The following is a 24970-nucleotide window of genomic DNA, read 5'->3' on the forward strand; positions in this document are numbered from 1 at the left end:
ATTTAAAATTATGATTTCAAGTCGTTATCATATCACACACCTGAACATAAGAAAAGTTTTTTTTGACAAATTGTTTCTAACAGTGAGAATCCTATATGCTGCATGCACATCAATAAGTAAATTTTAACTTTTTTTTTTTTTGCTTGTTAATGCCCAAAATCTCCCACCACTGGATAAAAAAGGTAAAACTCTACCTCTAACTCTTCTAAATCTTACAAGCTTTAAAAATTGTATTTCTAAATTATTTAAATGGCTAATTTTCATATATTTCTGTATTTTACATGATTAAGACAGTGACACTGCAGGAAATTTTCAGATTTTATTTGAAATGGTGCAAAACACAATTTTTATTAATGGACAACAGAGACAACAGTGGTCAAATTAGCGAAGGAGCATCATGTCGATAGGAGGAGAATAAAAAAAAAAGAAGAGGTATTTTAAAGCAGCGTCATCTGATCAGGCTGTGCCGAGTGGAATGGTGAAGGAGAGGTAATCTCCCACCTCACCCCACCGTGCTCTGAAATGCTGGAAAATGGTGATCCACGTCGTCAGCACGGCCACCCACAGTAAAAGCCCCATAGCCGACTTCTTTACATCTGGTGAAGGTGGAAGAAGAAGCAGTATACATTACATCCTAGATTTCAAACACTAAACTTTTGCTGTGAAATCTTAATCTGGAATGCAAGTTTACTTGAATATTCATACATTGTGTTTAAATGTGAGTATCAAATATGATACAACAGGTTGAGGAACATTTATTTCTCATTCATTCTCATTATATATTTTGCTCTTCACAATTAAAACTACACCGCTTCAATCATAAAACTAAGCAATTAAACATCTAACTAAAACATATTATTGGGAGATAAGGAGCGACAACTATACATGCATGTAGTCCGATATATCTTAGCCATATAAATATCAGTAACTGTACTAAATTGCATATTTTTGCTTGGTTTGGACTTCTGAATTAAATTGTGATATTTCCCCCTTCCTATATGCATCAAATATGATAAATGAACAAATGTAAACAAATTTGGTTATATGGTATTCCTAATAAATTAAATAAACTGTTCCATATAAAAATATGAAATACAATATAAAAAAGGTGTAATCAACATCTAACTATGTATAAAGGGCAACTCAGCTGGCTTAAAAAAATAATGTTTTAATGAAATATTGTGCTATTTATGTTCATGCATTTGGCAGACGCTTTTATCCATTTCATCAGTTAATAAATTCACTTTATGGTAGCAGCTGTTTAAAAGCAACAATGATCACCATAATGGAGAATAATATTCACAGTACAGCATGATTTCTCAAACCTAACTGCTTAAATATAACATTATATTTAATAAAAGTGATTGATGAACACAAGTAACTCCTTAAACTATTTCCTGGACTCAAAATATGCCCTTAAAAGTATCACGAGGCTTGCATATAAACACACTCTCGAGTTTACACAAACTCGGCTCAAGAATTCCAGCGAGGGAACGGCAATCTATCGGCTTGTACATCTCTGCGATCTGAATATTTTCTGGAGGTTTTTTTGCAAATCAAATGGTGGCAACGAGACTTCCTCCTGACTTAATATCTGAGTTTAGACCTTTTTAAAGAAACAGATTGTGGGAAGAGTTGTAAGGAAGATTATCACCCACAGCAATGTGGTAAAACGCAAGTTTTGTGAAAAGTGTGATTCATGACATGTATTGTCACATACTCACAAGATTTGAGCTGTGGTTGTTCTGTGTACGCAGGTTTTAAAAAGGCCTCTTTGAAAAACCACATCACATTAACCAGCCAGAGAAAGGGGAGGAATGCAAAACCACCTGAGGAAAAAATGAGCACATTGAAAACAACAACACTTGTGCAGTGCACTACACAAAACAACACTTGTGCAGTGCACTACACAAAAATTGAAGTATCATGATATCCCATTGTCACAGCTTACCTAGGTAGTATCTTCTGCAAAGCTGAAGCTTCTCTTCATTGGGAATCCGTTCAAGATTCATAGTTGTCTGTGAAGAAAAGAGTCCGTTGATAAATCCAGAGACGGATATCTAAGTGAACTTATCAATATCCTGAATCATTGCTGCCATCTGCCTATTGAAAACAGTACTGCCATAACACCGTGATTCACATGATCGCTACAGATAAAGGCAAATTAGGATTATTGTGAAACATAACGCATTTAAGCCCCCGTCACAGCTTTGTCATTAAATCAAATCATCTAATCAACACAATTAAGACACTGCTTGCAAAACAGTCAAAATAATAAGAGCAATAAGATGGATTTTCTAAACATACACCTCAGTCAAAACAGCATTGCTGGACTGCGAGCAAACAAAAACCGATCTCGTGCGCCAGACTGTCTTCTATAAAACCTTAAACTGATCGTTTATTTTAATGAAGGTGGGTTGATACCTTAACAGCCGAGCTCAGATGAGAAAACGGAGGGTTTAACACAACAAAGGCGAGGGGGGAAACAACTTTTATGGTTCCGCTTCCTGATGAAACTATGACATGATGCTACTCCGGTGTTGCATGATGGTTAATGGAGTTTAGGACAAGCGTGAAGCGCGTGACTGGTATTTAAATCATGGGTTAGAACCTTACACCATTTGGTCTATATTTGCCCTTAATTTCATTACAGTTCCCCACACAATTATTTGCTCTATAATGTGTAGGCTACAGATGCTTCATTTTTAAATTGCCTTTATTCTTACAGTATTATTATTATTTTTTTGTATTTTTGCTACTACAATCCAATAATGTTTAAAGCATAAATAACAGTAAATATCTGACATGATGTAAATACATTTTTTAACTATTAAACTACTAATACTAAAACTACTACATTTAAATATTATTATCAAATATGTTTACAATATTGCATACATAAACAATATGCTTATTGTGAAATCCATAAAACATTATATTTGACTAGATGTTAAAAAAATGCATGCATGGAAAATGATGCGCATGGAGGCTCTTTTTTTTCATTTAGTCTATTCAAATGGTTAAAATCTCTGAAATGTTATAACAATAGTATAACGGTAATATTTCCCTCACTAAAAGCAAGCACTTATCTTCTGACCAATAGAATCATTGATATTCCAAATAATATTTTTCCCCCACAAGTTTTATTTGATATATAATTATTATCTATTAAATAAGAAATAACAATTATAAATACATGATGTAGTTTAATAAATAAATACAATCTTGTATTGTAGGCTATATTGACATATACAAATATTAAAACAATATATATATATATATATATATATATATATATATATATATATATATATATATATATATATATATATATATATATATATATATATATATAACAACGATATATTAAAGAATAAATATTCAACACTTCTGTCCAGATGTTTTGGAAATTCTGTCTAGATGTTTTGGAAGTACACCTCATTCCCAGCCTACACTTCCCATAGTGCAGCGCGCGTCCACTCCCCTCCCATCAGCGCTTTCCCTCTTCTCGCAGCCGGAGTTTCTGTCTATCGGTGTTGTTGTTGATGCGATGATGGCGGCAGCGGGATGCGGATCAGCAACCGCGGCTGCCGTTGTGGGCGCAGGCGGTATGGGCGCGGCGCGGGGTCGCTTCCCCGGTCGGCCTTGGTCGTCGCGAAGCCGTTTGCGTTCGGAGAAGCGATGGCAGCTCGGACGCTCTGGCACAGATCTAGACGAGATCTCCTTCAACGGAGGCCCGAGGCCCACCTGCCTGGTGCTCGCGCTGAACGAGGACCAGTCTCACTTGCGCCTTCTCGGGCTTGAGGCGAGCTACAAGAGCCTGGGAGAGGCTGGGTACAGCTCGAGTGGGAGCGAAGAGGTGAGTGCATGGCTCAAACTGGCGGTTTTTACTGTAGCAATCTAATGCACCATTGCTAGCTTGTTTTTACGCGACCGTGTTTCAGAGGAAGGAATAAGAATACAAGTAGCGCGAGCGCAGTGACTGCCGTATAGCGTTACTAACACACGGAGGGGGAGGGGGGCAGATACTGTAGCATTGTAGCTCATAGCAGATTGTGGGTCAGAGATCATGCAGTTTGAAATTTTTCAATTTCGTTTTATACAGCTGTAGGTGTTGCATATAAACACCACTGTATGCGTTAACTGATCCTCTTTGCACGTGCATATGGTCTTTTTTTTTCTCCCTATGCATGCACCAGTTGCAACACCCAGTTTACTGGACTTGATTCTTGTGACAGATTGCTGATAAGAGTATTCATTGCTGGTGGATCACCTGCAGTGAAGAACAATGATGTTACTTTAATGCTTAGAAGGTCATTCCACGACAGTCAATGCATATATATGTGGGTATCGTTATCTATGTACAGCTGACACAAACTTTCACTGTGTGTTACTTATGCGGTGTGGGATTTGTGGGAACACATCAGACAAAATCCAGTGAATTTATTTCTTATTTCATTTGCATCAGTTTATATATATATATATATATATATATATATATATATATAATGATGATGCATATTAGTTTGTCCCTAGTCCTTGTTTTAAAATTCCCCTGTGTATTGGCAACAAATGATGTAAATTCATATTGTAATTGAAAATATATATATATATATATATGTAGAATAGATTTCAGTTATAATATTTTTGGATAATTATATTTGTAAATTTTAGACCTAATATATGTTGACTTCAGGTATAATGTTGTATTAAAATAAATACTTTTAGTATGTTTACCCATGTACCCATGTTACGGTATATCTAAGGTATGTCTTGTTACTTTTATTACCAGCACAACTTTATTATTCTATAAATTCTCATACTGACGTCACGTCTTGTTCTGAATTGAACTTTATCATCACACATATATATATTTACTTAGGTGTGTCAGTATGTGACCATTTTAAATTGTGAGCCATTTTACTATGTTTTTTTGTACAGTAAACAAGTACTTATCAAAAACTGGACTGTTGTAGCAACATAGGTGTTTTTTTATGTTGTATTATCATAACCTTGTGGGCAAGGCTACTAAATGAACAATAAAATTGACAAACCTGTCTTGATTTAGGTATAGCTGTATCGTATCAACATAAATGCCTATTACAATTTCAAAACTGATGTATTTGATGTGGATTGATGTGTTGTCCCAGTGTGCTGGTCAGTGTTATGTACAGCGTTTCCATGATAATGGAAATCCTGGATATATAATGAATTGTAAAACTGTGATACGCACACCTGTTAAATTCATGGAAATGTGTGTAGTTTTAATAGTTGTGCTTGGCTTTAGCCAGAAATTGCTCTTTGCGAGTGCACAAATTCTTTCTAAAAGTCCTTATCCTGTAATCTTGAACAATGAGAAAAGTCACATGAATTCATTGGTCAAGAGGCATGGGAACCCTGTATGCAGCTTTTTTCTGGCACACTTTTTTCACCTATGCGTCATGTATCATTGGCATGGAAATGTGCTATGGTTACTTGTGTTGTGTCGCCTGAGCAGAAAGATGCAACTGAAAAAAAAGATGTTTAAGGTTAAAGTTTTGTGTACTTTGAAGGTTTGAAGACGCTAACGCTTATAAAAATAGATACGGGCCATTGTCTGTATATTTGCTTCTGTGAGGTTTATGGTTTCGGTTTTCACTTAACTTCTGTAAACTTGAAGTACTGTGTCCAGATTTGACAAGTTTGCAGGGTATCTCTCTGCCAACATGCTATCTGTTGTAATATTGTGTATAGGATGTGATATTAGTCAGTGCAGAGCCAGAGACATATATTTGACCATGCTGCATGTAAACTTATCAAAAGACATATTTTTTTATGTTTCAAATAGATGTTAAAATAACAGAGATTGTGTATTAAGTAAACAGTACTTTACCTGAGGGTGTTTTCTTAGTTAATACTAAATAATTAATCAGTTATTTTCGAGTTTACTTGTTCCAGTTGCGTTGTTTCACACAACAGAATAGTGGAGTTGTTTCAGTTCAGTTATTTCTTTGTCTTTGAGCATGAACAGTGTTCTGTGAAGTGTGAAACAAGAGTTATGTCTTCTACAGTTCAGTGTTTTAACAGTTATAAGGCCTTACATTTGTCAAACACAGAAATGGCATTACTTTGTTGTTGTGGTGTTCTGTTTATATTCAGTACATTGACAAGGTGAATTTAAACAAGACATTCAGCTATCCTATGATGCTCATTATGCAGAAAAGTGCCACAAAACATAGATGAAGAACAACCCCTTTATAAATGTTCAGTGGTCTCTTAAAAATACGTACTACCTGTTTTAAATCCTCAGCAACATTTTGACAAATATGCAATGAATGCTTTTTTATATCTTGTTTCTCCTTTTTGTTTAGCCTTTTTTTAACTGGCGTTTCCATGTACACTACTGTTGAGAAATTTGATTTTTTGATTTGTCTCTTATGCTCATTGCTCACCAAAGCTCCATTTATTTGATCAAAAATACTGTAAAACAGTAACAATTTAAAATAACTGTTTTCTATATTTAAATATATTTTTTAAATGCTCATTGAAGATTATTATCAGTGTTAACCACTGATTATGAGCTGCTTAATATTTTTATGTAAATTGTGAAACATTTTTTTCAGACTTTTTTGAATAATAGAAAGGTTAAAAGAACAGCAATTATACATCTTTACTGTCAATTAATTTTGTGTGCCCTTGCTAAATAAAAGTATTAATTTCTTTTAAAAATATCCCAAATATCACCTTACTGACCCCAAACTTTAGAACTGTAGTGTATTTATGTGACTTGTACACAAAGTGAATGATGTAAAAACACAACAAACAAGTAAAATGTAGCCTAGACTTGAAACAAGTTACGCATGTCAAATTCAAATCTCTTTTTGACTTTCAGGGAGCTGAATTCAAAGGCTTTGATATTCAAAACGAAAACAGCAGCGCCCCGGTTCGGGCTGGACGAAATCCAAACAAACGTAAGTGTGGCTTCAAATGCAAATAAATCAGAAAATCCCCAAAGTTTGTGTTTGTATTGTAGCTTTATTATACCATAAACTGATCCCATGTGATTTGAGTTATTTTAGTAATTTTTCATCTTGTACAACAGAGGGTCACTTCACTGACTCGAGACGAGAACAAACAGTGTTGGCATAGCTCATTTAAAAGATACATGTTATTATTTCAGTCTCCAATTAATAGTCACTGGAGCTTAAGCCCGAACATGTTTGAATCACTTGACCACTGTGGAATGAATATAATAAAATTTAATTTAATCTTGAATCATCTGTTTCAGGTGATCGTGCTTCTGCAAAGTCGTCAAGGAGGATACGTCAAAGGCTGACTCTTTCAGTCTCTCCTTTAGTGGAAAAAACAGGTTCAGAAGATCCTCAAAATGATTTATGTTCTGTTCAGCAACTACACAGTCAAGAGTCTCTAAAGGACACATCAGTAGATGATGATGGTGGTGGTGGTGGTGGAGGACCAGAGAAGCCCACCAGGAGAAAAAGGGGGTCAAGAAAACGGGAGACCCAATCAACTCCAAGGATCACAATCAAGTTGGTGGCAAAAAAGACAGTGGTTAAAGTCCAACGTAGAACTGGTAAAAAACAGAAGGAAATCCAATCTGAAGTTACAGAAAGTCAGTGTGCCCAAATCTCAAATACTCATGTGAAATTAAAGACGAACGTACCAGCCAGTGAAATCAATGCTGGTGAGGCAAAGGATGAGGTTTGTACCAGAAGGCGAGGTAGATCTGCTGACAAGAAAGTAGAGTCCACTCCACAAACGGATACTAAAAAAGAGACCAATGACCAAAAACTCAAGCTGAGGAAATCAACTCGAAGGTCTCAAAATCCACCTCTCAATGAAAGTGTGGAGCCAAAACCCGACGATAAGTCAGAACAAGAGGCGTCAGAGGTAAATAAGCTTGTAATTAGGAGACAACGCAGAAGGTCCTTAAATGTTCCACGGGAATCTGGAAACCAGAGTTTAGCAGAGTCGATTTTGGAGGTCTCAACAATTGATGAATCCAGGTCACCTTCAAAGAAGAAGAAAAAGAAAAAGAAGAAGAAAAATCGTAAAGAATCTGAAAGGAATCAGGAGCCCCATGCACCAACAGCAAAAGATCTCTGCCACTCAGCTGATGATCCTCAAAAACTCTCTTTTGACAATGATTTTGTCGGAATTCCAGGTTTGAAACTGACCAGAATACGAAACCCCAAAGCCCGTTCTCGCAAGAGACGCTGCAAGTTTGTGTGGACTCTCACACTAGTGAAAAGCAAAAGCAAAGATTCACACATCCAAGAGGATCCAAGCAAAATCCAAGAAAGCAAAAGCAAAAATTCCCAAGTCCAAGATGATCTCAAAGAATTGCAAGAAATTAAACCCCAAGACTCTCAAGTCCAAGACAGTCCAAGCAAAGCAGATGAAAGCCCTACCGCAGACGCTGAACTTGTGACCTCTAAATGTGATGATGAAGTAGATGTTTCTACAGAAGCAGAATCCACATCTGCTCCTTCCAATACCTTGGAAGCTAGCTCTTCACAGGAGTCGCAAATCATAGAGAACATTGCCAGTGATCTATTTCCTGAAAGCCCAGAGAACCCAGTGGACATTGAGAAGGTTGAGGAGACCCTAGAAAAGGAAAACAAGGAGGCTCTTGAAAAGTCAGAAATTTCAACTGAAGCACATCCAGATGAGGCCACTCAGACGGACCCTGAAGATCTGATAAGTAAAGATACCGTTCCACCACTTCAAATCAAAGTTGTCTCCTCACCAGGTAAAAACAACAGTTTAAAGCAATCCTTTTTAATTCAGCAAGTTAAAACTTCACCTGAAATAAAAGAACCTGCAAAAGTTGAAGACTATCAGCATTCAGAAAAGACAGAGAATGTGTTGGAAATTACTGCTACCACTCCTACCCCCAAAGTAAGGAACAAGCTATGTCAAAACACTGCTCGGAAGAAACGTACAAAACGTAATCACTGGACAATTTACAGACGAAAGTGCAGGCGGAAGGGCAAATCGAATGAATCTCAAGAAAACCCTGTTTCTGAAGTTGCAACTGAAACTGAATCTCAGGTGGAGGAATCGCCAGTATCGCCAACATCTGTACCAGCACCTGTACCAGCACCTGTAGAATCCAAACCAAAAAGGCAATTAAGTAAAGGTGCGCGGAAAAAAGGTAAAAGGTCCATTCCACCAGCTACAGAACCATTACCTGAAGCAGCCGAATCTCAGGTCGTCGAACAAACTGTTGAATCACCTCCAACCAGTCCTTACCTTGGGACAGAACCCCTGCCAGAGATAAAACTTGAGATGGCATCAATTGAAACTGAAGAGGTTCTAGTTTTAGAGCCTTCTGTGGGAGATCACCCACAGGTACCTCTTCCCCCACACAGGCAAATAAAACGGGTCAAGCGTAGAAGAAAGTCTTTGATTGGACGGCGAATAAGAAATCCGAAATTGCAAAAGAGGAAAATGGTTGAGGTTGGGGACGATTGCCCAACGATGATGGGGTCTGAAGTTGGAGAGTCTAAACTAGTTGGTATATTCTCAACAAAGTACAAGAGGAAACAGATTTCGAGTCTTCAGTCATTAGAGGGTAAACGGAAAAAAGCTAAGCTCTTATCCAAGCAGTTGGAGAACGCCAGCGGTGATCAACTTTCCGATCAGGCCGAAACGGATTCTGTGAATGTGAAAACAGACCAAGATCAAGACATCCAACGCAGCAAAACGAAGTTTGTGAAAACCATCAGACATTTCATAATGCCAGTTGTTAGTGCCCGATCCTCTCGGGTTATCAAAACGCCAAAGAGGTTCATGGATGATCTTGGTATGTCCGATCTTCCCCGCAAGAACTCGCAAAAGAAGCTTGGTCTACAATCGAAATCAAAGAAACCTGAATCCAACGAATGCGGTGAACTTGGATCTCTTCAGTCTCAGGACGAAGATGAATTGAGTGAAACTGATCTTGATTTGTCTTCCGTTTGGGACTCAAAACCTAAATCACCTGATGACGCTGAGATCTTCAGTGAGGAGAAGCAGCCTGGGAAAAGGCGATCGCTACTCAGAGATCCGGGTTTCAAATGGGGAGTGCTGGAGCCTGCCAATGACGATGTGTATACCTTTGATGAAGATCTTGACAAGGATTTGGAGACCTTGCTATCTGCCAAAGATTTTACAGTGGACTCGTTGCTTGATCCTCTCCAAAAGAAGAAAAAATCCTCAAAATTCAAAGCGCAAACATCAAAATTTAGGTTATACAAAAAGCTTAAACTCAAACAGAGTCTCTCAAGGTGTAAAAAGACCCCAAAGGACAAAATAGGCAAAGTTGTATCATCCCCTGCCAAGACACAGAGGAAGGAGTTGGATGAAGGGGCCAGTCTAATAAAGTCTCTCAGAGACATGAAGAAAGAAAAAGCAAAACTCAAGATTGAGGATCTCAACACCCCTGGGGTTGTTCGCAAAGTCTCCATCTGTGTCCGAGCTCTGAGTGCCAAGTTGCTGGCGCAACACCAGGCAAAAGACATCCAAGAGGATGACCTGCCAGATGAGTTTTCCATTCATACAGACATCTCTCTTCCCAATAAATGCAAAGGTAGGCAAAGATTTTATTTGTCTAAACCTTTAATTATAAATAAATGCTGTCTGCCTTAAAATACACTTGATATCAGATAAACTTGTAAAACATATTCCTGGTCTCGTTATGAACTAATCATCAGTTCACGTTATGCCAAAGAAATTTCTGTTTCACTTTATTTGAAACTGAGTACACTGAGTAATATTTATTAACAACATGTACTTACTATAGGATTAGGGTTTGGTTGAGGGTTAGTTGCATGTAATTATGCACAATTTACTGTTATTACTATGGTAAGTACATGTAACATATGTAACAAGGACACTGTAAAATAAATTGTTACCAAATTTTCTTTCTAAAATGTTCCTATTACAGGGCTCTAGAGTACGACCAAAATTTGTAAGGGTGCAACTAAAATTTTTCCTCGGTCGCACCGGTGCACTTAACGTCCTTGCATCTGCTCTCCACGAACGAAGCACTTGTTCTCCTTTGACAGAACTCACACTTATGGTTGGATCGTATCGTGGTCTAAACAATCAGAGACAGAGATGGGGCGTGTCTTTGCCTCTGATTGGCTGTGGTCCAGATATTCCTGTAGATATTCCTCGTGCCCCATGCTGTGTGATTGAAATTGCGACCTGAGCACCAGAGAATCAGGCCTCGTTTACACTGTCAGTGAAATGTGACCCAAGTCCGATTTTTTTTGCTCATATGTGACCGATCGGATGTGTTCTATGACTGTGTAAACAGGAAAAAGCGCATGCATTCGGATGTTTCGAGATCGGTTTTAGGCCTCGTTCATATGTGGAAATAAATGAGATATAAATCAGATATGTGCCAATGTGACTGTCATTTAAACAGGCTGTTTGGATTTTCTGAGGCGTTAGGCTACATTCGTGGTTTAATGACGAGAGAAACCCCAATGCGCATCTGCAAAGGGGATGATGGCCCGACGAAACAGTGTATCGTCGGAGGAGAGGAATGTGGACAAACGTTGACACAACATATCAAAGCTTGTTCATCTTAAAATTTCGGACCCACTGCTGCTCGTTAAAGCCTGCCACGATCTCATGAAAGCCTGTTGATTGCACAAATTTTATTTCTTGTGCCATTAATACAGCAAAAATAGTTTTTGCATGCATATGATATGCACCTTATGGTGTTTAATACACACGTTTAACATGATGACGCTGCAACAGTGTTCTGCTTGCTTCTATTTTCTTGCTCTCTCTCTCTCGCTCTCTTTCTCACTCACTCACTCACTCACACACACACACACACACACACACACGAGACACCGTTCGAACCTCCTGAAACATGGTATTTCATACTCGTTCGGGGTTTAACCGAATTACAAGGACATTCGCGGGCTTCATTGCACAGGTTTTGCCGCTTTGCTTGATGTTATAACATTACTCTTGCAGTGCGCGTTGTCTCCCACGGGAATTTTCCTTACAAATGCTTCACAAAGGCATTATTTATGTCTTTTGGAAAGCAGTTGGCTTATATATTAAAAATATGAAAATCACAGAGGCTGCTTTCATTTTAAAATACAAACGTGTGCTTTGTGAAGAGCGCTCGTGCATGCGGCTGTGAGCGACTCATTGGTTAAAAGTACTTGCACGTCAAAATGCTTTTGTGACGCGAAATTAATTTAAACGTGGTCAGTTATATCTTAAACCAATAGGACAAACCACATTTACAATTTTAATAGAGATATGTGCATTAGTGTGAATGCAGCTTATCGTATCTAAACTGAGGGGGAAATCACTCCACCTAACATGTAATTGGTTTAGTTAAATGCTTTTTTTATATTTATTTATTTTTTTAAAGTATGTGTTTTTACACATGTAATTAAATACATATTTTAAGTGTTAATAATCGACTAATACAGAAGGTGAAGAACTTTAAAAAAAAAAATCGTATATTAAATCGCAATCGCAATATTGGTTAAAAAAATCACAAAATCACGATTATTTTCCATAATCGTTCAGCCCTACCAGACATAGAGCTACTTCAGCCATCAGGTCAGGGAAGAACTTTTAAACAGTAGTACTGTCTACTTATTATTTATTTTGAAATATTTTATTTTGCTTAAAATGTGTTAGTTTGGCAGCTCACTTTAAACATTTTGTTGTTTTTAAAAAAAAATATTTTTATTTTTATATACAGTATAATTGTGCTTCAAATAATAAAAAAAGTATTTACCTATATCTTATTCTTGTTTAAAATCATTTACATAATATATATATATATATATGAATGTATATGGAGCGCAGTAAAAAGGTGACCTTGAAATTGTGGCGTTAAAAGTGACGTGAGCCGAGGAAAAATGTGGGTGCACCTAAATAAAAATTTGGCGCACCACTACAACCAAGGTAAAAAGTTAGTCTGGAGCCCTGGATTAGTTAACAGTTAATTTAACACAGTTCATGGTTTTTTCAACCATTGAGTATTTTATGTCAAATAATGCTTCAAATAATTATGTCAAAGTCCTGCTTGGCTGTATTTTGGTTTTAACCTGTCCATACTCATTTGTTCTTTTTCAGACTTTGATAAGATACACCTCACAGAATCAGAACGACTGGTTTCTGAGGAAACTCAGAAACATGTCGTTGACATTGAGGAGAAAGCTACCACCCAGCGCCCTCGCCTGACAGGAGCCAACAAGCGCATGTTCAACCTCCTTAAGAAAGCCAAGGTTCAACTCATCAAAATAGATCAGCAGAAACAGCTGAAATCATCTGGGGTACGTCCATTTATGTAAATGTGTACCTTTCCTTTAAGATGATCTGTTTTTCTAAATACTTTGTGGTCATGGGGTAATGTGGACACGTATGTAACGGTAGCCCATATTTAGATTTTTTATTTTTTTTTTATTCAGCAAGGATGCATTCAATTGATCAAAAATGGCAGTTTCCACAAATACATTAAGCTGCACAACAGTTTTCTACATTGATAATAGTGAAAAATATTTCTTGAGCATCAAATCTGCATATTGGAATGATTCAGCTTTGTCATCACTGGAATAAATTACATTTTATAATGTATTAAAGTAGAAAACAGTTATTTTAAATTGTAATAATATTTCACAATATTAATGTTTTTGCTGTGTACAATAAATGCATCCTTTGTGTGGAAGAAACTGCTTTCAAAAACATTAAAAATAATGACCTTAAACTTTTAAACAATAGTGTATGCTTCAAGAAATTCGTACTTGGTAGATGCTTTTTGGCCATGTGTATAATTGAAGTGCTTTTAATATTGTTTTCATCTGTTGTCACACCTTGTTTGTGGTAGCTTTTGCCAGAGGGTAGAATTACAGCAACAAAGAGACAGAGACGAAAACCGAAAGAACGGCTTAAAAATGCCTGCCCCAACAAGACTGATGCTTCTCCAGAGCAGGTATCAGGTTTTCCCTTTTTTATCAAATAAGAATCCTACTAAATAAACAGAGTTTTGTGTTGTTTTCAGTCAATCCACTAGAAACTTGTTTGATTCTTATTAGATTTCGTTATACTTTAGTATTGGTACTAAAAATATGATAGAAAGATAGAAGATTGTAACTAGGTTACCACATGCTAAATATGTGCACACTAATTATTGACATAATTTTAGCAAATATGATGCCAGTCAAACCAGTACGAGAACAGAACAGATTTTTTTGAGTGCTTTTGGTTTTATACATTGCAAATCTCTCCATAAGGAACCTGCCAGAGGGGGGCCTCGCATTAAGCACGTATGCAGAGCTGCAGCTGTGGTTTTGGGTCAGCCTCGTGCCATGATCCCCGATGACATCCCGCGGCTTAGTGCGCTACCCCTGCACGAGAGATCGGACATATCCCCTTCACCTGCAGAAAAAGGTACCATCACTTACTCTGCAAACTGCAAAGATTACCAATAAACCTAAGAGAGGATGTCATAATAGACTTCAGTTGGTGTAACTTTTCTAAGTGGATATTTTCTTGTGAATCTGCTGCTTACTGTTTATATTTTATGTGATTTATGAATAATACACTTCTGGTCTGTTCCAAAGCCTAGTAAGCTACTAGACAGCATTGTAGTTGCCTACACTAATTTGTTGATAATATTTGATACCTTTTGTTAATTGTGTATGAAGGCGTTGTTTTGAATATTTTTGTATCACTGCTGCAGGAGTCGAGTCTCATTCTGACCCGGAAAGCCCTGTATTGCAAGAACACAGGACGCCAAAGTTTCGTCGCGGTCGAGGTCATTTCTTTGGGAACCGGTCCCGACGGTGTGGGGAGTGTAAAGGTTGCCTGCATGAGGAGGACTGTGGCAGGTGCATCAACTGCTTGGACAAACCCAAGTTTGGTGGCCCCAACACAAAACGGCAGTGCTGTGTGTAAGTATGTTTGTTATTTTACCCAGACTACTGCAGTCAGTCTTTTTCAGGCACAGTAGTTCATGGGAGAAACCAGCTTTTTTCCTGCACTACTAATTTTATATTAAAGGTGCTGTATGTAATTTTTTGACAATTTTGTCTGTTTTTGTTTTGGTCTGTGTGATCTCGCCTGCTGTCAATTTGCCCAATAGTATTTTGACAGTATTGCCAGTTGGCGGGAAACACAGGGTATTGTTGTCATGGGAGCCAGTAAACAAACTGGATCAGAGATCGCTGGTTCTAAGTGACCTAAAAGGCCTCAGCATCCATTTAAAAAGCTCTATGACCAGAGGCATATCAAAACACAGATACAGTACATTAGCTGATCAACTTAGAGTGTAGGGTTTGTTGGCTTCCATTGTCAGTTAAGGTTTTCCGTGTTGTGTGTGTCCTCAACCTGGCAACACTCCACCGTTTTGAATTTGGTCTGCAATACCCGTTTCAAACACTAGTGGTCAATATTGCATACTGCACCATTAAAGTGGGACTCTTTTAATTTTGTAAACATTAATATTTATTTGTTTTTTAATTGAGGAAAAAGATACTTTTCAAAACTAGTTTTATTTTAGTATTATTTATTGCTGTATATACATTTTATTATATATATATATATATATATATATATATTTTTTTTTTTTTTTTTTTTCTTTATATCTGTTTAGGTTTAACTTATTTTCATTCCTGTTTTAGTGGTTTTAGTAGATCAGTTAATTGCCAACATTTAAAATTTTCATTTAGGTTCGTTTGGCAAAGTTTTTCCAACTAATATTTGTATCTTATTTTATTTTAGCTTATTTCAATTAACAAAAACACTTTGAAGTAGGTTTAGTTTTGTTAAAAAACTAACAACTTTGTCAACAACCACCATGTATACAGGGAAAATGTGTTCAAAGGAATTTTTTTTTTTTTTTTTTACAAAAAATGGAATATATTATTAGTAAGAAGGAATCTATATTAATAGTCAATGTGTTAAATATCAATACATTCTAATTAATCACAAATTACATTTCCAATAAGTGTCCTTTGTACAGAAATCTATCTAAAAAAGGGCATTGTAAAACCCATTTGTTTTAGTTTGTTAGTTTTTTTTTTTTTTTTAATTAAAAATGTGTTAGTTTTTATAATGTCTGCCCCTGTTATAATTAAATTTTGTACAACAATTTTCTTGCTTTTGTCTGATTCAAGGTCCTCATATTTTTCGAACTTGGAATCAACCAACTCCTGTCCAAATTAAACTACTCTCTCTTATTATTATAATTAATTTTTTTTAAAGATACAAGAGATGTGATCAGGTTGAAGAAAGGAAGGCCATGAGGCTAAGTGGCAAGCTCCAAAAAGGTAAGAACGTGTTGTAAAGCTGGCATACAAAATGAAGTGCTCTGTTTATTCTTTGTACGTCTGCTATAAATGTGTCCTTATTTGTCAGGGCATGGGAAGAAGCGCCGCTCCATGATAAATGTGTGTTACTCAAGTAATGAAGAAGGTGAGGGCGGCGATGGGACCGGGCGGATGGGCGACAGTCCATCTGTGCGGAAACAGCCGCGGCGACACGTAAAACCACGTTCGTACTGCGACCTCCTGGATTATGACTCCGACTTCGACTGGATAGGAGCTTCAAATTCCACTTCCCCAGGCCGCAGGAGAACCCCTGGTCTTCGAAACCCAGGTTAGACCTCAGTGATCAGGAATCTACAAACGGCTTTATTCATAACTGGTTCTGATTTTTTTGAAAAGTGGAATTGAAACCAGAATCTTGTTATTTGCTTGCATTATTTAGTTCTGTTTGTATTAAATGCACCACAGATTTTGTGTCATTTGACGACTTCATTGGCGATGCTTTTGACGAGGGAGTGCGCCATCGCAGGCCTGGCTTCCACAGGGTTCCACCTATCAAACGGAAAGTTGAGAAGGTATTCATGTTGTTGATACCGGTGGACTCTTTCAACGAGTCCTGTCCTCATTCAGCCAAAATAAATGTCATTGAAGCATCGAAAGCAACGTCCATTGTTCCTTTGTTTGCAGAGCCCTCAGGAGCAGACGCCACCCAGCGTCCTTGCAGCCCTCGCCAATGGTTTCGCAGAGAGAGAACAGGAGCCTGCAGAACCCACCCATAAGATTTGTGTTGATTTTAAGGTAGATATCTATGTTCCTTTACAAAGCGGAGTATAAGTCAAGTTCTGTTTTATGTGTAATCCACACAGATCCTCAGATTTCAGCAGTGCAAAGGTTTGCCACATGATGGCAGCACTTGATTCTGTTATGGAATAATCAGGGTGTGATGAAAGCATGCGGCAGAAACTGTGGTGCCAAAACGTTCCTTACTCTTTTCTGTTTTTTTCCACAGGAGGACTGTAGCGTACAGAGTGTGTGGGCGACTGGAGGTCTCAGCATCCTCACGTCTGTACCCCTCGTGCCCCAGTACGCCTGCCTGCTGTGTGCCAGTAAAGGCCAACATGAGGTACGTCCTGACTGCTCTTCATTTCAGCAACATAATAAGAAGGGTTTATTTTAAGGTGATTTTTTTTTTCATATTACTTAACTGATGATACATGAAAAACATCTTTACTTGGAAAACCCAAGTGAGTGAAATCCTGAAAAAAGTGAAGTTGTGAAATCCTGGAAGTAAAATCTTGTGAATTTTCATGTGCAGATGCTGTACTGTCAAGTCTGCTGTGAGCCTTTCCATCGCTTCTGCTTGGACCCTTCGGAGCGTCCACTGGAGGAAAACAAGGAGAACTGGTGCTGTCGTCGCTGCAAGTTCTGCCGCGTTTGTGGCTGCAAGAATAAAGCATCCAAGGTAATTTGCGACACTCCAAAACATGACACCAGAGGATGAAAATATTGTTTGTTCCAAGTGCGCTTTAAATGCTCAATCTCTTTAAAGGAGTAGTTCACTTTTTTAAAACTTTTGCTGATAATTTACTCACCCCCATGTCATCCAAGATGTCCATGTCCTTCTTTCTTCAGTCGAAAAGAAATTAAGGTTTTTGATGAAAACGTTCCAGGATTTTCTCCATATAATGGACTTCAGTGGGAACCAAACGGTTCAAGGTCCAAAAGACACTTTCAGTGCAAACTGCAAACTGTTTAAAGGGCTTTTAACGATTCCAGACGATGAACACGGGTCTTATCTAGCGAAACGATCGCTCATTTAATAAATAAATAACAAAGTTTAAATTTTATAAGCTCAAATGCTTGCTTTGCTCTGTTTGTGACTCTCCTGTTTGAACTCAGTCATCAAAATGAACAAATCTTTTTCTGAGTCAATTTGTTCGTTTCGTTCATTTTGATGAACGAGTTCAAACAGGAGAGTCACAAACGTGCATCACAGAACAGAGCAAGGCGAGCATTTCTTTTTTTTTTTTTTAAATGAGCGATCGTTTCGCTTGATAAGACCCTTATAAATCCTCGCTATGTGTTTTCTATACAGAGATATAAATATCGGTATCGGCCATAACAGCAATATTAATATCGGTATCGGCCACAATTTTCACATCGATGCATCACTAACATTAACCCTTATTTAAAGGTTATGACTGAAATGGTCTTAACTGTATTTTGATGCAAAAAAAAAATAGAACAGTAAAAGTAAAAACAGTAATGTGAAATATTGTTACTATTATTAATAGTATTGTTAATAAATATTGTTAATATTATTAATGCACCGTCCCTGAATTAAAGTAATAATTTATTTGGTGGAAATAATCTTTTGAACAGTAGTGTACACATGTCTTGTTCTCACAAGAGGGACTTTTCGATGGAAACGGCTGATCTGTAACAGCTTTGATGTCACTGGTAAATGTTTTTTGCAGCCTCTGCTGGAGTGTGAAAGGTGTCAGAATTGTTATCATCCTGCCTGTCTGGGTCCCAACTACCCCAAACCCAACAAACGTAAGAAGCCTTGGGTAAGTTGTCCACTGAGGGACTTTCCTCCACTTGCAAAACATAGTTCGGTATTACTTTGAAGTCTTTTGCTTCCAAGACATTGCTTTTCTGTAGAATGCCAACGCAAACATGCAGCATAAAATAGTACTTCAGTTCGTTTTTGTTGAAAAGACATTGAGGTGTAAATGTGTGTTTATATTGTATAATTCAGTTCACCCACAAATGAAAACTCATATTGACAGGAAAATTTTGAACAAACATTTACAGTTGCCAGGACTTCAAAAAGAACCGTAATAGTAGACTATACACTATGTATATATATTTTATATACGTTTATAATGACGCATATATGTAATAATGACATGTTTTTTTTTTCATGTTTGGTCAGTCATAGTTTCACGACGATGTTTAAATTTATTGAGTGACATTTTTTTTTTTTTTTTTTTAAGGTGTGTATGACATGCATCCGGTGCAAGAGTTGTGGTGTGACTCCAGGAAAGAGCTGGGACACTGAGTGGAATCACGACAAGGGTCTTTGTCCTGACTGCACTAGGCTGTTTGATCAAGGTGAGACTTCGGGATCTTTCCTAGTGTTAAATTTTTCATCACCCGTCCAGTCGGATTAACTCAAGCCAACAAAATAATGTACCGTTAATAAATACAAGCTCTTGAGGATTTTTTATTCTTGGCATAACATGATGATTTTATTTGGCTTTTGCCTACACTCTGCAGTAGAGTTGTCAAAAGTACTAAGTCGGTACTGAGATTTAAAAAAAATGTGACGATACCAGCATTTCCCTCAAGCATTTTTAGTGTTGTTGACTTGGCTCAAGGCTAGCATTTATTTAATAAAAAATACAGGAAAAAAAAAAACAGAAATATTGTAAAATATTATTACAATTTATAATGAAGATTTTCTATTTTAATATACTTTTATATTATATATAATTTATAATTTATTTGGAGGAATTTTCATTTCCAGTGTCACATGATCATTCAGAAATCATTCTAATATGCTGGTTTGATACTCTGTTATCAATGTTGAAAACAGTTGTGCTGCTTAATATTTTTTCAGGACTCTTTGATGAATAAAAAGATAAAAAGAGCAGCATTTATTCAAAATGGAAATCTTTTCTAACAATTTAAATCTTCGCTATCACTTTTTATCAATTTCACACATCCATTTCAAAAATAGAAAGAAAAAAAATTACTGACCCCAAACTTTTTTTTTTACAAAAGATTTCTATTTTACGAATTGAGTTCCTTTTCACACCTTCTTGAATATTTAAATGAACTTTCGTGACGACACAGCACCGGCCCGTCGTCTGTCTCGAGTGTCATCCATTCACATTGATGTTCTCACAACATTGCAGTGTTAGGATTCATAAAAATGTTTCCAGCCAACATGTGACTGATATGACTGACTCATGTGTACTGTTCCATGTACTCTCATTTGCCGCTTGACAACTGTGAATATTAAGCCCTGGTTGTAAAGGAAACCTCAATTGGGTGTAGGCTATGATCTCATGAAACTCATGACCATGTTTTTACTAATGGACTAAAAAAATGTTAGCTGTCGACCAGGCTGACCTTTTAATAGCTACACTTTATGTGAAAAACGCCATGTGTGACAAACACGTCGGCACAAAGTAAAATTTTCTCTGTGTCTAGGTAACTACTGTACCATGTGCTTCAAATGTTATGAAGATAATGACTACGATAGCCAAATGATGCAGTGCTCCACTTGCAACCACTGGGTCCATGCTAAATGTGAAGGTCTGACAGGTGAGTGACCGTTTCAGATCTTGCCTTGAGTGGGATGGCCACATGGTTTTATTTTATAGATTTTTTTTATTTAGTTTTTTTTACAGATTTTATTTATTAATATCTTGTTTTATTTTATCTTAATTTGTTTATTTTGTATCAATCAAATGTAATACATATGAACTTGCAATCTAAATTTATGATCTTTTTTTTTTTTTCATTTGAATGACACTTAACCAAATTCACAAAACAAAAACCTCCAGATACCAGCGGTTTGTAAATAAATATTTTATACTTATTTATTGTGCATTTTAAGATAATTAAATGATTTATTGTGTGTTATAGGATAATTAATTGATTTGTTTTTTTGTATGTGGCTGGAATATAAAAGTATCCTTGCATAAAATGTTTTCGAAAAAAACTTGTCATGCAAAGGAAATTCCCTCCTCCATCTTAGTTGTTTTTGAACTATTGTGTTCACAGGCCAAACTTATAAACACAATTGTTTAGCAATCATTCTGTTTTATTGATGGACACATTCTCAGGGAGTTGCTGGGAAAAATAATTGTCACAGATGACTACTGTGTGTGAAAGTTCTCCACTCTGAATCATCAATATGAAAATCAACCTCTTGCATCTGTGCCTTACTCCTCAAACTTTTGTTTTGTCACAGATGACTTGTATGAGATCTTGTCGAGTCTACCCGAGAGTGTGGTGTATTCCTGTCAGCCGTGCCTACAAGAGCAGCCCAATGGAGAGGATGTTAATGGAGCGGGGTGGAGAGAACTGCTCAACCAGGAGCTGAGGACTGGCTTAGAGAGGGTGCTGGAATGCCTGCTGACCTCCAGCCTCACCAAGCACCTGGTCACCTGCAAGAAGGTGGGCATCCGATGATCTCTCCTAAACCTAGAATGCTGTATTTTAAAGCTGCCGCAACCAGATACTGTTGATTGTTCAAACAGCAGCTAGGATTGCAGTAGGGCTGTATTCAACCAAAGAAATCCTTAGTCGACCAAAGTCGAGTCCTGCGCAACGATTAGTCGACTAACAAAAAAAAAAAAAACATGTTTTGATTAAACATTTTTTAAACAATTGTCATTGAGCATTTATAAAACAACAACGAAAAAACATAACAAATAAATAAAACTATAATAATAATACAATTCTTTGAAAAATTAAGTGATTTTTTAACTGCAAAGAGTGAAGAGCTCTGTCCTAGGTCTATAGTAACAGTCACAATCGCGCACCTGACCACACCACACGCTGCAAAAAATATAACTGCTATCTGCCACATAATGAAAAATCCCAACAAAAGCTCTCGTTTTTACAGGCTTTATATTCTTCTTTACTTTCAAAGCTATGGGTTAACTTTAGTACTTACGATCAAGGCGTTTTAAACAACACACAAAAAACCCAAATAACTTAAAAACAATCCTAATAATAGGCTGTAGGACCGCGTATAGGTTTATTTTCGTTTTGTTGCATTATTTAGGCTATTTTCAAATGCGTCAAGTGTACAAATAAAAACGAAAACATTAAGAAAACACAATCTATTGAGTCAGCATGATATAGCCGTTAAAAGGCTGCTCACGTCTTTTGCGCGCTCAAGTTCGATTTCAAATGTAGGCGCGCGACTTGCGCGCTCATAATGAAGCAACGCAATCGCCTCCCTCCACAGTCTTGTCCTCTTTGTTTTAAAATGCAGCCAGACAAAAGATTTAGATTTCCTGGACATTTTGTCGACTAAAGCCAAAACAAGCAGCGTTCTAACTGAATGAATACAGCATCCCTTACCGAGCGCGAGCAGCAGCGCAGCCAGCCACAGGTGCGGTTCCCGAGTGTATTATGTGTGTCCACTAAACTGTGGCGCAGTTACAAAAATAGCCTAAATTAAAGCATTTTAAAGTTGGGGACAAAACATAGGCTAATTATATTTAGAATACAGTAATACATAACTGCTTATAAATGAATAAATATCAAGGAGTAAATCATTAAAAAATTCTTTCTATTGGTAAAAAAAAAAAAAAAATGCAACTGGTCGACCAATAAGAATGTCAGTCGACCAAGACGGCATCGGCCGATTAGTCGACTAAACGACTAAAGTTGACAGCCCTAGGTTGCAGAAACATTTTGAAAATACATTTCCAAAATACGTATTGTTACAAGCATGTTCCTTCCCATGGTCCTGAAAGTTATTGGAATGTAAAAGTCTTAAAAGTAAAAAAAAGTCAGTGTTTCCTATAAATTTTCTAGACTCTGGCAGCCCCCCAATGTCTTAATCTGTCATGTCACATTTTCAACAAAACGTAGATAGTGCTTTATACAAAACAGATTGTTTCAAAGCAGCTTTCCAGTGATAAACTGGAAAATAACAGAATCATTGGTGCAAACAGAGTTAAATTCTGCTGTAAAGCAGCTCTAAAAAAGACATTATTGTCATTATTCAGCTGTGTGAGTTCGTCAATGAACCAAAGTCTCACAATTACCCTAAAATACACTTTTCATTATAACATAAATAGTTTTGTTAAAGCATCTGGAAATTGAACTAAAATCAAAAGTGGGATATGGATTTGTGCCCTTTTTAAATAGCAAAAGGATGCAATTTATTTAAGTAAATAGTCTGTTTTGCTTATGCGTTCAGCATGTGATCCAATGTTTTCCATGGCCCTGTTCACAGTAATTGCAGGGAACCTTTTTTTAATTTTTTTTTTTAAATGGGTTAGCGGATTGATGCTTGTAACATTCCAGCCCTGCCTCATGAAGCAGGAATTGTCAGTATATTGTTGTATTTTGTACAAAACATGTGGAACTTTATGTTTAAACAGTTTACTCAAAGCGGGGGCATTTACGGGAAATAAACTGGATACATATAGAAGGGAAAATGAATCATTGCTTGTTTAGTTAGCAACTCCTAGTGCTTTGTCTTCTTTTGTAGTGTGCTGGACTGGGTTCTCTGGACACTGGAGTTGAAGATTTTCCTGTTTGCGATCTCCATGCAATTGGAAAGAAGTTTGATATGGGCTTATACACGTCCTTGGTCAGTATCTCTGCTTTTCAACTCACTTGAAAATGTGCTTTTTTTTTGGTCTGAGTTTGCTTTTTGAGACCCCCCAAAAAGTTAAAGAATTCTAACCAAATGGGAATGTAGGGTTGAAAAGTACTGTCATAAATTGCTTTGCTAACACTGTAGTGGTTTGACCAAATATTCAGTCTATATTCCTAGGTTCGATGTGGCTGCGCAGCTTCACCATGTATGTGGTGTCCCACATTATTCATAAACTAGGCATGTACAGTGGGGCCAAAAAGTATTTAGTCAGCCACTGATCTATGGTGCAAGTTCTCCTGCTTAGAATGATGAGAGAGGTCTGTAATTTTCATCATCCACTTCAACTATGAGAAACAAAATGAGAAATCATTTCAATCACATCACATTGTATTTGGTCACTCACAAACCAGCAAGATTTCTGACTCTCCCAGGCCTGTAACTACTTCTTTATGAAGCACTTCTGTCCTCCACTGGTGGTGTAACGATACACAAAACTGACGGTTTGGTTTTCCGAAGGTTTTGACGTCTCGGTTCGGTTCGGTTTAGAAAGCTAAAATGGCTTTTTTATTATTTTTTAACAGTGGTTTAATGAGAAAAATGGTCTTTGTCTTTAAATTAATTCAATTACAATTAAACATTTCACAAGGATTAAACAAAAATCTGCTAATTCTGTAAACTATATAGGGAGCCACAAATTACTATAACATTAAAGATTGTAGCCTAGACTTTTAACCTAATTTCAGATGCTATTTATTTTTTAAATATAATAATCAACACACAACACATTTTATGAAAACATGTAAACTGAACATATGGCAGTTTTTGCATTAACTTGTGTTTTTACTCTAATTTTGTTATTGAAATATAATAATTTACACAGTTGTCATTTTCATGAAAGCTATTTTAAACATACATTAAATAATCAAGATATCATTAACAGGTTAAGTAAAATATAATATGAAGAGTTCAGATGCAAAAGCCTCTAAATGCCATTTGAAATTTTCTTCTTTAATGATGATTTTTATCAAACTTGTATATTTAAGTTCAGTAATTTCACTTAAATAACAATGATAATTACCTATTAATTGTTATTTAAGTGAAATTAATGAAATAAAATATACAAGTTTGATAAAAATCATCATTAAAGAAGAAAATTTCAAATGGCATTTAGAGGCTTTTGCATCTGAACTCTTCATATACAGGCTAACATAGTGCATTTATTTAGTGCAAGAGTTCATTTATAGGAAGTTGTGGACACTGAATCACTTGCCTGTTGAGCTAAATATAATACTATAGTGGCAAGCTATGCTGTTTT

General features: G+C 36.7%; 2 protein-coding genes across 4 annotated transcripts in view; one reads left to right on the top strand and one right to left on the bottom strand.

The window, feature by feature from the left end:
* Positions 1-305: 305 nt before the first annotated feature.
* psenen (presenilin enhancer, gamma-secretase subunit) lies at positions 306-2577 on the bottom strand. 2 transcript variants are annotated; one of them, XM_039670576.2, is made up of 4 exons: positions 2425-2577; positions 1952-2018; positions 1725-1829; positions 306-596 (listed from the first exon to the last, which is right to left on the bottom strand). In XM_039670576.2, exons 2-4 carry the CDS (start codon positions 2010-2012, stop codon positions 457-459), a joined length of 306 nt encoding a protein of 101 aa, XP_039526510.1. In that variant the 5' UTR covers positions 2013-2018; positions 2425-2577; the 3' UTR covers positions 306-456. The 2 variants fall into 2 exon arrangements, with proteins under 2 accessions (XP_039526510.1, XP_088977161.1); XM_089121035.1 differs by lacking the exon at positions 2425-2577 and adding an exon at positions 2310-2379.
* Positions 2578-3476: 899 nt separating this feature from the next.
* The window catches only part of kmt2bb (lysine (K)-specific methyltransferase 2Bb), a 40067-nt gene continuing 18573 nt past the window's right edge, over positions 3477-24970 (top strand). For both annotated transcript variants that reach the window (XM_039670970.2, XM_039670972.2), the window contains exons 1-18: positions 3477-3859; positions 6872-6950; positions 7268-10573; positions 13105-13304; positions 13856-13960; positions 14262-14418; positions 14711-14921; positions 16234-16298; positions 16387-16626; positions 16764-16870; positions 16983-17093; positions 17305-17418; positions 17611-17757; positions 18773-18865; positions 19295-19412; positions 20517-20630; positions 21283-21488; positions 23545-23646. In XM_039670970.2, coding sequence (XP_039526904.2) covers positions 3551-3859; positions 6872-6950; positions 7268-10573; positions 13105-13304; positions 13856-13960; positions 14262-14418; positions 14711-14921; positions 16234-16298; positions 16387-16626; positions 16764-16870; positions 16983-17093; positions 17305-17418; positions 17611-17757; positions 18773-18865; positions 19295-19412; positions 20517-20630; positions 21283-21488; positions 23545-23646 — 5784 coding nt within the window. In that variant the 5' untranslated portion in view covers positions 3477-3550. The remainder of the gene's footprint in view (positions 3860-6871; positions 6951-7267; positions 10574-13104; positions 13305-13855; positions 13961-14261; positions 14419-14710; positions 14922-16233; positions 16299-16386; positions 16627-16763; positions 16871-16982; positions 17094-17304; positions 17419-17610; positions 17758-18772; positions 18866-19294; positions 19413-20516; positions 20631-21282; positions 21489-23544; positions 23647-24970) is intronic.

The sequence above is a fragment of the Pimephales promelas genome, chromosome 16 (assembly GCF_988280905.1).
Source record: "Pimephales promelas chromosome 16, fPimPro1.hap1.1, whole genome shotgun sequence".
Taxonomy (NCBI): Eukaryota; Metazoa; Chordata; class Actinopteri; order Cypriniformes; family Leuciscidae; genus Pimephales; species Pimephales promelas.